General features: G+C 34.1%; 1 protein-coding gene across 1 annotated transcript in view; it reads left to right on the forward strand.

Moving 5' to 3' along the window:
* LOC150109149 (transient receptor potential cation channel subfamily A member 1 homolog) overlaps positions 1–13,218 on the forward strand; it is a 475,501-nt gene that overhangs the window by 241,108 nt on the left and 221,175 nt on the right. The window contains exon 14 of the mRNA XM_090411752.1: positions 12,829–12,965. Coding sequence (XP_090267878.1) covers positions 12,829–12,965 — 137 coding nt within the window. The remainder of the gene's footprint in view (positions 1–12,828; positions 12,966–13,218) is intronic.

Raw genomic sequence — 13,218 nt, forward strand, 5'->3', positions numbered from 1 at the left:
CGAGAGCTCAAAGCACCCATGAGCACAGTCAGTGTTGTGTGTGTGGGGTGCATGCATGGCCGGACTAAGACAATTTTGCACCCCGGACAAACTCCTTCTTTGGCACCCCAAGGTTTTTTTTTTTTTTTTTTTTTTTTTTAATACTTCCTGATTGTAAGCAGGTATAGGTTTCCTCAAATGATTAATAATTTCATAACTTCAAGATTTCTACTTATCATTTCTATTCACTAACAAAAAAATAAAATATAAAAAATTACTAAATTATTGGTTATTAAAAATATTATGGATATTACACTTTTGATTTTATCAATTATAATGTACATATATATTTTTCTTGATTTTAAATCTGCAAAAGTTTTTATTCTTTTACTAATGTCTATTTTCTGAACAACTGAACAACTGCATTTTCAATAGATAGTAAGGCTAAAGAATTTAATCTCTCACTCCCCATTGTTGATTGCAAATATGTTTTGATAAGTTTCAATTTGCTGAAACTTCTCTCAGCTGTTGCTACTGTAATATGAATCGTCAGCAGAATTCTCAATGCAACCACGTATTTGGAATTATATTCAGTAAATTATTTGCTTTTAAAAATTGTCAATTTTCCGATGGCAAATTGATGTTTTCCAGAAGTAAACTGTTTAGAGATTTAATTTCTTCAAAGAGCTCGTTCCCATCAATGTCACTATTATTTTTAATGATGAAGAATTGGAAGCAAATCCATACATTGTTTTTTTTAATTCATTTAAATCGCCTATTTTACTTATATTAAAAAGAAAATCCCAAGTTCGCTCATATGTTTTTATTTGTTCAAATCTTTCTTCAAGAGATGTTAATATCGTGTCCAAAATGATGTTGAATATCGTTATTCTAAACTTTGTTCTCTCATCAACAGTAACAAGAGTGCTTCAGATTCATAACTAAATAATTTCTTCCTATGAATTATTCTTTTTTCAGTAAATATTGACTCCGTTCCTAAAAGCTTTGCTAATTCCTCAGCTTAAGTTAAAGCATTTTCAAATTCTAGTGTACGGTATTGTCTAATGAATTCCGTACATGATTTTAATAAATTTATAACCGTTTTTAAATCCATAGTTTTTGTTTGCATTGATTTGCTAACTATGTTAATCCGATGAAGTATGTCATACCACGTCACTAACATAACTAAAAAAGGAATAATTGCAAAGTTTTTCAGCTAGTGTTAATGATTCAGATTTGGTGGCTGCATCGGTTGAATTTTCACTAACTATTATCACTGCATCATGAATTTCGACAATCTGATACCTAACTGACTTTATGCATTCAATACAACTCTCCCAATGAGTTTCACATACTGCTTTAACAGTGAAATTTGGTATATTATCAGTTAAAATTTTCCATCTAGCAACGGATGCTGAAAATAATGTATAAAGCTGTTGAATAACACCAAAAAATGAAACAGATTGTGGGCAAGACATTGCTGCATCTCCATTTAACGAAATTTAAAGAATGGCAGCCACAAGGTATATAAAATGCTTGGGAATTTACTTGTCGTAAACGAGCTTGAACACCTTTATTTTTCCCTTGCATATTGGACCCATTGTCATAGCCCTGTCCTCTAATATCATTAATATTTAATTTTAAATCTAAAAGCAACTTAATGATCTTATCATATAATGATTCTCCTGTAGATTCATTGATTTCATGGAATGAAACAAAATGTTCTTGAATAACTAAAATAGACTCTGTTAAATCTATGAATCGTAAAGTAAAAGAAAGTTGTTCTTTGTGTCTGATATCTGGGGTGCAATCTAAAATAATTGAAAAGTATTTTGCTTCTTTGGCATGTTTAACAATATCATCGCAAACAGCTGATGCCAAAAGAGAAATTATTTCGTTTTGAATAGTTTTGCTGCAATATGTTACATGGGTTTCCTTCGACAAAATACGACGTATATGTTCGTGCATAATGACATCATATTTACTCAATAATTCTATCAAACCCAAAAAAAATTGCCATTATTTGGAGTATACTGCCAATCTGATGAACTGCGGAAAGCCAAATTATGGGTTGATAAAAATAATATAATATCACACAGCCTTTTCAATATATTTTTCCAATGCTCTTGTTCTTTAACAATTACTGACTGCATTTCTTCTGTATTGTTTTACTTTTTTGAAATCTTGTATTTGTTTCAACCCATTTGAAATAATTTTTTACATGTGCTGATGAATTTTCCAGGATCTGGAAAGTGTCAACAAGATAATATGACAATGTATTACTCTGGGAATGATGAGAACAAACATAGACATGGTGTAGCTGTAATAGTAGATGAAGAAATCAATAAATCAGTGATAAATTGGATTCCATTTTCTGAAAGGATAATGCTGTTACAACTTAAGGGAAACCCTGTTAACATAAATATCATCCAAGCTTATGCACCCACAGCTGACAAAAGTGAAGAAGATGTTGAAGAGTTTTATGAACACCTAAAAGAGATTAAAAACCTAACAAAGAAACATGATATAAACATAGTGATGGGTGACTTCAATGCAAAAGTGGGAAGAGGGGGTGATGGAGAAATTGTTGGCAAACATGGCTTAGGCACCAGAAATGACAGAGGAGATTGCCTAGTCCAATTCTGTCAGGAAGAAGATCTAACAATAGCAAATACCTGGTTTAAACTTCCACCAAGAAGACTGTACACTTGGAAATCGCCTCAAGATAACCAACATAATATTGTCAGAAATCAAATTGATTATATACTGATAAATAAAAGATTCCACAGTAGTATAAAGAGTGCAAAGACTTATCCTGGAGCAGATATCTCATCAGACCACAATCCCATAGTTGCAGAAGTACGTCTTAGATTAAAATCAGCTAAAAAATCACAAAAGAAGAAAAAGAAAATTGATGTAGAAACACTGAAAGACCCGAACATAAATAAAAGTGCCAAGACACAGCTTAACCTGCGATTACAACAGATTAACATAGAAGAAAATAAAAGTGTGGAATCTCTTTGGAATAGCTTAAAGAATGCCATCGTAACAACAAGTATTGAAGAAGTAGGTTATGTGAATAATATAAAACAACAGGAATGGATGACAGATGAGATTCTTTCTCTTATTGATACAAGAAGAATGTATAAAAACAAAGACCTAGCCAGGTATACAGAAACACATAACATCATCAAGAAAAAAATAAAAGAAGCCAAGGAAAATTGGATGAAAAATTTATGTACTGAAATTGAACTGCTTCAGAAACAACATGATAATTTCAATCTGTATAAGAAAATCAACGAAATTTTCGGAAAACTGAGGAAAAAGCAAATAGTGTCTCTAAGAGACGAAAATGGAAAAATACTTCTAGAAGAAGAGAATAAAGCACAGATATGGATAAAATATGTAACAGAACTTTTCAATGATACTAGACAGAAGCCTATAATTATAAAAGATAACATTCAAGGACCAGCAATCATGAAATGCGAAATAGAGAATGCTATACAAACAAGTAAAACAGGAAAAGCCAGTGGACCAGATGGTGTGCAAACAGAATTTTTAAAATTAATCAAACCAGATAACATCAAACTTCTTGAAAAACTATTTAATAAAATATATAAAAGTGATGAATTTCCATCAGATTGGCTCAAATCTACATTTATCACTATCCCAAAGAAACCCAAAGCGAATTCCTGTGGTGACTTCAGACTTATTAGTCTAATGAGCCAAACATTAAAAATATTTTTGAAAGTAATTCAGAATCGCATTTATAGAAAAAGTGAAGAAACTCTAAGTGAAACACAATTCGGCTTTCGGAATGGTTTTGGTACTAGAGAGGCCCTTTTCTGTACCCAAATATTGATACAAAAATGCATAGAAAAACAGAAATCTGTCTTTATGTGTTTCATAGATTTTGAAAAAGCATTCGACAAAGTCAGGCACACCAACTTAATAGAAATCCTTCAGCAAATAAGGCTAGACGAACAAGACATAAGACTAATAACAAATCTGTATTGGAATCAGTCAGCTACCGTTCAATTAGACAACATTACTACCAGTGATATTAACATCAAAAGAGGAGTGAGACAAGGATGTGTGCTCTCACCACTCCTGTTCAACATATATGCAGAGGTAATCTTTAAAAAAGCATTGGAAGAATGTTCAGAGGGAATCACAATAAATGGAAAGATTGTTAACAACCTACGATATGCAGATGACACCGTGCTAATTGCAGATAACATTATGGATCTCCAAAAACTCGTTGACAAAGTATACATAGAAAGCCAAAGAATGGGAATAAATATAAACATCAACAAGACAAAATACAAGATCATCAGCAAACATCCAGCCTCATCAATGAAACTGACACTCAATGGGAAAAATATTGATCAAGTGTCAAGATATAAATATCTTGGTTGCTGGCTTAATGAATGGTGGGATCCAGAAATAGATATAAAGACAAGGATTGAAGTTGCACGGCAGTCCTTCATGAAAATGAGAACACTATTCTGCAATAAAGACCTAAACATGGAAGTCAGATGCCGAATGCTGAAATGTTACGTGTGGTCTATTCTGCTCTATGGAGTTGAAACATGGACATTGAAGGCGACAACCATCAAGAAAATCGAAGCCTTTGAGATGTGGCTATACAGAAGAATGCTAAAGATATCATGGACAGAAAAAATTACCAATGAAGATGTCTTAAAATCCATTGGCAAAGCTAAACATCTTGTACAAATAATCAAGAAACGAAAAACATCATATCTTGGACACATCATGAGAAACAGCAAATACCAACTTCTACAAACTATTTTGGTAGGAAGAATTGATGGCAAAGGAACTAGAGGAAGAAAAAGAATATCATGGTTTGACAACATCAAGACGTGGACAGGAAAGAGCAGTGCACAAGTGCTCAGATTAGCACAAGAGCGCAGTTTGTTCGCCAAGATGGTCGCTGACCTTCGATAGAAGATAGCACAATAAGAAGAAGAAGATGAATTTTCATGACTCTTTAAGTAATCATTTATATGTTTCCACTTACAATGACCAACTGATCCTAAGGCTGTAGTTACTTTATTAGAATAAAATAATTTACAGCAAATACAAAATACTTTGTTGGCACTCATTGAATAAATAAGCCATTTTCATAAATATATTTCACCATTTGGAGTTATTGTATAATACATTGATGTTGAAAAACATCAATTTTCTGTGTCTCTGGGATAAACAAAATTAAGTGCTTTCATCTCTGATACATTCTAATAAATCTGAAGATAAAATATAATCGTGAACTGCAGAGTTTAATGGGAAAGGCCATGTAGCTGGATCGTTATACCAAAAAGTATTTTCAGAAATGTTCTGTGGGTTTACTTTGAAATTTGTCACTTTTGAATTTGAAATTTGCAAATCATTATTTTCATTTTTTTTGATCTTTTTCATTTAGACTTATATCATCAAAGTTTAATTCTCTAGCATCATGTGTTGAAAATTCTCTAGAGTTTTCATCATGTGATGTATCTTCTTTCATTGAAATGTTAAAAGAAGTAGAGTCAGGTGAAGATAAATTTGCCGATTTTAGTTTAGGAAGTTAGTTAAATATTTTGCACGTTTAGAAATATTTCTTTCTTTTTCTAATTTTCTTTTACAGTTTTCTGCTCCAGATAATTTTTTAGACGACATTTTGAAGGGTTAGAAATTCCAAATTTCTATGATTAAAAAAAAAATTGAATTAACAATAAATGGGAATTTAATAGTAAAAATAATAAAATGTAAAACTCACCAATAAATCACCATTATTATTATAAATTTCAAGGACAGGCAAAATAAAACAATAAGAAATTACTTAATAATTTCAAAACACATAACACATACAAAAACACAGAACGTACAAAGACGATCTTGTATAATTTTAATTTAATGAACTAACACCTAAAATTAGAATCAATATGGAGAAAGCCTTTGTTTGACAACTTTTCTGAGAGAGTTTTAAATTAGTTAATTGGTTTAGCCAATGCCAATGTGCCATGTCATACCAATATTCAACCTTATGGGCAAGCTTCCACCTCGCCTACTGAATATTATGCACATTTTTGATTTGTTTACTAAACTTTTATAATTCGAGCTTCAATTAAAACAACTTTATAGTACATGGTATTTTTAATTTAATTTCTTTGCAATCCATCCTATCTTAAATATTTAAAAAAAAAAGGCACACATAATGAATAGTGATGACGACTGTTATAAAATGAAGTCCCTGCTATCTAGCGGTGGTTTATTTTACTGTTACCGTTTATTGTTGCTATTGATACATTCTTCACTCTCCCTATGAGCTTTTAATAAGAAATAAGACCATTCTTCGCTTTTTCAAAGTTGCATAGATATAAGGCTCTATTACTGGCCTTAATTTTGTTTCCCTGGGCAGCTGCCTGGTCAGCCCTCCCCTTAATCCGCACTGGGTGCATACGTATATGGGAATGTACTGTCATCAGGAAAACCATGGAAAGGATTTGAGGGTAGTGAGAGAGAATTTCATTAATGTATAGGAGGAAGAGTGTGAGAGCAGTGGGATACCTTAGTAATGATAAAGAAATCAGATCGTTAGAAAGCATTCAGTATGACTAGGATGGTTTACAGTGATCTGTTTTCTTTATCATTACTGGGTAGTAGATCAGAGGAGGAAGCATGCAGTGGACTTTGTGGTATTGTGTGAGATAATTTCTTTGTCATATATACAAGTCTTGGAGTAGACAAACAGTATACAGTACCTAAATCATAAATTGTAACATTATGACTTTTTTGCTTTTGACAATTTCCCTTCTCCTTGTTACCCCTTACATTATTTATACTACTGTATTTTTCTTTTGATTATAAAAATAAAATAACAATAATAATTTAATAACTTTTGAATTCATCAATACACTTTATTCTCTCCTCATTAGTGAATGCACTAGAATTATTCATGAAGATGCTTTTCATTAATGAACTGCTTTTCAATTTGTTCATCAATGATATTGGAAAGGATTTGAGAGGAAGTGTTCACTTGTTTGCTGATGATGCAAAGTTGGGTAGAGCAATTGTGAGTGCACAGGATGTCAAAATTTTACAGGATGATTTGGATAGTCTGGAGGACTGGGCTAGGAAAAATGGATGTCAATTTAATGTGCCAAAGTGTAAGGTTATGCACTTTGGGGTGAAAAGAATAGCAGCAGTATATCGCATTGGTGGAACCGTACTCCAGGAGATTGATGAGGCCAGGGATTTGGGAGTGTTGGTGGATAGGGAGTTGAAGTTTAGGGGGCACATTGCAAAAGTGACTAAAACAGCTCACCAAATCACTTGGCTTCTGAAAAATACTTTAACATGCAGAGACAAACAAGTTGTTGTTCCTCTGTATCAAGCCTTGATAGGACCCCCCCATCTGGACTTCTGTGCCTAGTTATGGGCACCAGAGTTTCTTTGTGATGGGGAGGAAGTGGAGAGGGTCCAGAGACGAGTGACCAAGATGATAGCAGGTCTGTGGAATGAACCTTATGAGAATAGGTTAAGGATTTGTGGGTTGCAGAAATTGGACGATAGGCAAAGGAGGGGTGATATGATTGAGACATTCAAATTGCTGAAGGGTTTTTATAAGATTGATCCAGAAGATATTTTTGAAAATATGACTGGTGGTGGGAGGACTAGGGACCATGCATGGAAGCTGGGCAAGAGCGTGGTTGACAAGGATGTTAGAGCTAGGTTTTTTACTTGGAGAGTGGTGAACGAGTGGAATAAGCTTCCAGAGTCTGTTTTGGGTGCTACGACCGTGAATGAGTTCAAGGCAAGGTATGATAGATACTGTGTGAATGTTGAATAGTTGTTCTTGACATGATGTTAGGGCCTCCCTCGATGAGTCTATCGACTCCTTGGAGTTTCCCGGAACAATAATAATAATAATAAAAAAGATGACTAATAATATCTTTACATCAAATGATTTACTCCATCACTCGATTGAATATAGTTTATGTCCACTCAGCATGATCTCTCTCCAGTATATCATGATCATGAAGGAATATTTCAGTATAAATAGTAATCTTTATTTGATCTTGTTGGAACTCACTCCAACTCAACTTCAGCATCAGCTGAGTTCAAGATTGGAAGAGAAATGGAACTAGCAGAAAAACTGGGTAAGTACCAGATTGACAAAATAGGAGTTTTGAAAACAGAGAGGGGAGATTATTCTAAGCAACACATACAGACTATGTTCAGGCAGTAATGATCAGGGAAAAGGAGCAATAGCTACAGTATTCAACACTAAATATGACAATAATTTTGAATAACAGACAGTATCAGGTATAGTGATGTGGGCAAATATCAGAATGAGGAACTTTACAATGATACTTATTTACGTGGGCTGTTCAATAAGTAATAAGACTATATTTATGCAGAAAACAGATTACCTTTAATCGTCATCATTTACATGGTCTTTTTTGAAGTAACTACCTTGAGACGCGATGCATTTGTCCCAACATTGTGTCCACTTCTTAAACACATGTGAAAGTCCGTTTTTTGAGAGTTCTTTCAAAACCGCCTCCATAGCTTTTACACATGCTTTGTTGCTTTCGAAATGGCGGCCTCTTAGTGGTTTCTTGAGCTGAGGAAACAGCCAGAAATCGCACGGTGCGAGATCAGGACTGTATGGAGGGTGTGGTAGGATATCTATGCTGTTCTTCTGCAAAATGTCCACTACACAACCAGCAATATGTGGCCTTGCATTATCGTGGTGCAATAAGAAGCCATTCTTCAGCAGTGAACACTTCCTTTTGACAATTCTGCGATCCTCCTCGATGATAATCGCTGCTGTGTTGATCATTATTTCTGTGATGGATGTTGAAGGTCCTCTCTCACGTTCAAGATCTTTCACATTTTGCCTTCCTTCCTTAAAAGTTTTATGCCAGCGAAAAACACTTGCCCTCGACATTGCTTCATCGTGGAAAGCTTCGTGTATCGTGTTAAAAGTGTCCGGTGCCGATTTTTGGAAATGCACACACAATTTAATCACATAACGCTGTTCCAAGGACGCTTCCATTTCGACGACTGGTCATGGCGCATGCACGCCGAAACAAGCTTGCGTTTAGTCATGTGACACTCTGGCACATCAGCCCGTATACGCCATCTATCAACCTCTTTTGTTAATACAGACTGCAACATTTCCTTATTCCAAAGAAATTAATATTGTGATGAGTGGTTTTGCGACAGTAAAATTAGTCTTATTACTTATTGAACAGCCCTCGTACATCATTATTATAACACTAATTACGGGTATAGATCATATTGGTCTGTTCTGGTCTCATTATCCATCTAATATCCTTTTTTGAGGTCTACCCTGCCTTCTCTTTCCAATTGGCTTATAATTACTCCATACTTGATCTAATGATGTGTATTTTGCAGTTCTTCTCATAGATCGCATTTCACTTGTTTTTATTCTTTGTTTATCTTGTTTGTTTATTGCCCAATTTCACTGTCATATAATAATCTGGGCACTGCTAAGGTATTGTATATTTTCAAGCGTGTTTCTTTTTGTACTATATTTGGTTTGAGTGTTCTATTTATCAGGCCTATAACCTGTAAAAGTTTTGAAGTTTTTAATTTTGTCTTTTTCTCCTTCATATAATATTTCACATCCAAGATAACTGAAAGTATTTATCTGTTCTATTATTTTATTATTAATAACTATTTTGCTTCTAACCGGAGTTTGTCTACAAAATGCCATTGTTTTAGTTTTATCTATGGAAATTTTCATTCCAAACTGTTCTACTATAATGTTTAAATTATATATTGCTCTTTTTAAATTGTCTTCCTTATCTGATATTATTACCTGATCATTTGCAAATAATAGCCTATTTATTTTGTTATTCCAGGAAATTTCTATACCTTGATTGTTTAAGGTGTTCCACTGTATTAATATTTCATTAATGTAAATATTGAAAAGTGTTGGAGACAGAGGACGTCTTACTCCTTGGTTTATAGATTGTTTTTCAGACAACTTTTCATTTATTTTTATTTTTATTTCATTATCTTTATATATATTCAATATTGCATGTAGTAAAATATTTAGTTATTTACTTTATTTATTTATTTACTTATTTACACCTCTAGTCAAACAGAAGGTCTGCTAAGGAAGGGAAGAATTTTTTAAGGCATTAGAGATTGCAATTGACAAAAAGAAAAAGTGTCTTTGTTATAAATCTAAACAGCACAGTAAGAAATGATTACCAGACAAATAGAAATGTTTGGGGAAAATTTGGAGAAAGAAGCAAAGCTAATAATAATGCTAAGCACCTGCAGAATTTCTGTTCAGGACGTGGACTAATTATTACTGACACAATTTTCAAAATAAAGATGTCTACAAATTAACATGGAGAGATCTAACAGATAAGCTTAGGTGTTGATGGTTATTCATGACTTATTTTTCACGGTATTAACAATACCACACACTTTTTTCACAAAGATGTTTTTATTAACGCTTATATTTCGCTGCTTTTCAACTCGGCATCATCAGAGCACAACACACTTGTACACGCGACAGTGAGTGAGTGAATCAATATAATTGCAAAAGACAAGTAATTTGGGAGAATTCTTCAAAGCCATTGCTGACTCAAAAAATAATCTTTCAGATCTATAATGACTCCTAAATAGTACATTCGTTTTCCTCCATCTAATCCTGTGTGAAGGAGTGTCCAAAGCATGGTCTGCCAGTCCCAACTTTGCCATAATAATAGTAGTGAATGTATCTTTCATGTTCTTCCAGGTGGATGTTCACTGATCTTCCTGTTTGCCCATAATAGGCCAAGTTACAGTCACAAGGAACTTCATACACTCCTGGGTGTGCTAAAGGGTGAAGTTTATCCTTAGGCGAGCGGATCAAACCTCATGTCAAGCTGGCTACTCTGATCCACTCGCCTAAGGATAAACTTCACCCTTTAGCACACTCAGGAGTGTATGAAATAGCGAATGTATCTTTCATGTTCTTCCGGGCGGATGGGCAAACAGGAAGATCAGTGAACATCCGCCCTGAAGAACATGAAAGATACATTCGCTACTATTACTATGGCAAAGTTGGGACTGGCAGACCATGCTTTGGATACTCCTTCACACAGGATTAGATGGAGGAAAACGAATGTACTATTTAGGAGTCATTATAGATCTGAAAGATTATTTTTTGAGTCAGCAATGGCTTTGAAGAATTCTCCCAACTTACTTGTCTTTTGCAATTATATTGATTCACTCACTCACTGTCGCGTATACAAGTGTGTTGTGCTTTAGCTTTATTACATTTATTACTTTATTACTGTTTAGCTTTATTACATTTGTCTCTGTATCATCTAAGAGCACAAGCTGACTTATTTGGCAGGAACTTTTGATATGCTTTCTTCTTTTCCTTCACTGCTTCTTTAACTTCCTGTATCCACCATGGAGTTTTGATTTTGCTATCCTTGCAGACAACCTCACCACATGCCTCTCTGGCTGAATCAATCAGGGTTTTCTTCAAGGCTTGCCATTTAATCTGCAAGGTTTGGTTCCTGTTCTCAAACTCTCATTTTTTTCTTCAAAAATCTTTGTGTATTTTAGTCTACACTTCACATCTGAGAGCTGCTCAACTTTTATTCACTTTAAAACTTTCTTATATGTTCTTCTTTTCAATATGAAATTCAATTTTATCCTGCTCAAGACTAAATAGTGATCACTTCCAATTTCAAATCCTCTGTAATTTCACACTCTGGTGTCCTGCACCAGGGAGAAAACATCACTATCAACAATAACATAGTCAATGAGAATTTTCTTATTCCTTGCCTCTTCTGTCCATGAATTTATGCACATTTTTATGTTGGAACATGGTGTTATTAATAACCAGTCCATGTCCTGAGCAGAAATCCAACAGATATTTGCAATTATTATTAGCTTTGCTCTTTTCTCCAAATTTTACCAAAATATTTTTCTATGTCTGACAATCATTTCCTACTCTGCTATTTGGATCCCCAACAAAAACCAACTTTTCCTTTTTCATTGTGTCAGTTACTTTCTCTAAAACATTGAAAAATTCCTCGACTTCTACCTTATTAGAACTTTCTGTGAGACTGTAGGCACAAATAAGTCTTATTGTCCAATTCTCCATTCTCATATTTGCCCACATCACTCTACTTGAGACTGCCTGCCATTCAAGAAGATTAGCCTCATATTTTGTGTTGAATACTATGGCGACTCCTTCTTTTCCTTGATTGTCATTGCCTGAATATAACATTTTGTATTTATTACTCAGAAAGATCTCACCAGTTTTTGTCTTTTTTGTTTCAGTTGCCCCTATTATGTTGATCTGCACTTATCTAATTCCTCAGCTAGCTCCATTTCTTTGCTATTCAGGCTTCTTATGTTGATAGTACCGATCTTTAACTCTGGTGATGTTGAGTTGGGGTGTTTTTTCAGATTTGTTCCAGTAGCTGACTTTTCGCTGTTCACCCTGGTTCCCTGGTGAAAACAACGGGGGCCTTGTTTAACCAGGCAACGCCCCAGTCGGAATGAAATTTTTTCATGTTGTACGATCATTTTGTAATTTGGTTTTAAGCCAATAAGAATTACAATTTGGTCGGCTAAATCCGAAATTGCCAGCCCATGCTCGTTTGTTCAGTATCCAGGTAGATACCCAACAGGGTGCACCACGAGAAGGTGAGTATTGGACATTAGGTCAGAAGCTCTGGTCTGTTCTCCGCATTCCTTTAAAGGCTATGTGGAAGTCTCCTGTTTTAAGTTTATGTAAGTTCTTTATTATCTTGAAGCAGTATACCACAACATGTTATGATATTGACTTCTTTCCAGACAACACCTCTTCATCTGGCTGCAAAAAAAGGACACATAGAAGTAGTAAAGCTGCTTTTAAGATGGGGAGCTAATATAGCTCAACTGGATAGCAATGATAACAACTGTTTAGAAATAGCTGTGGAAAATGGACATAGGTACTTTTTTTTTACATATTCTTCTATGTTGTATTTTTATTTCAGTGAAAGAAGTAAAAAAAAATCTTTGTTAATTTTTTTTCATGATTTATGATTTATCATCTTATTTATTAAAGTTTAATTAGTAATTCATTAAATGCCATCATATTCATTAGGATAAGATAACGTCCACTGTGAGTAATAACTCTGCTCCAGCTGAGTGAAATTTAATGAAATTTGATATTTACATTGTTCACCAAATGCTATCTAGTCA

This window comes from Typopeltis vanoorti, chromosome 2, assembly GCF_054136105.1.
Source record: "Typopeltis vanoorti isolate ZY-2024b chromosome 2, IOZ_Tvanoo_1.0, whole genome shotgun sequence".
In the NCBI taxonomy this organism is placed as follows: Eukaryota; Metazoa; Arthropoda; class Arachnida; order Uropygi; family Thelyphonidae; genus Typopeltis; species Typopeltis vanoorti.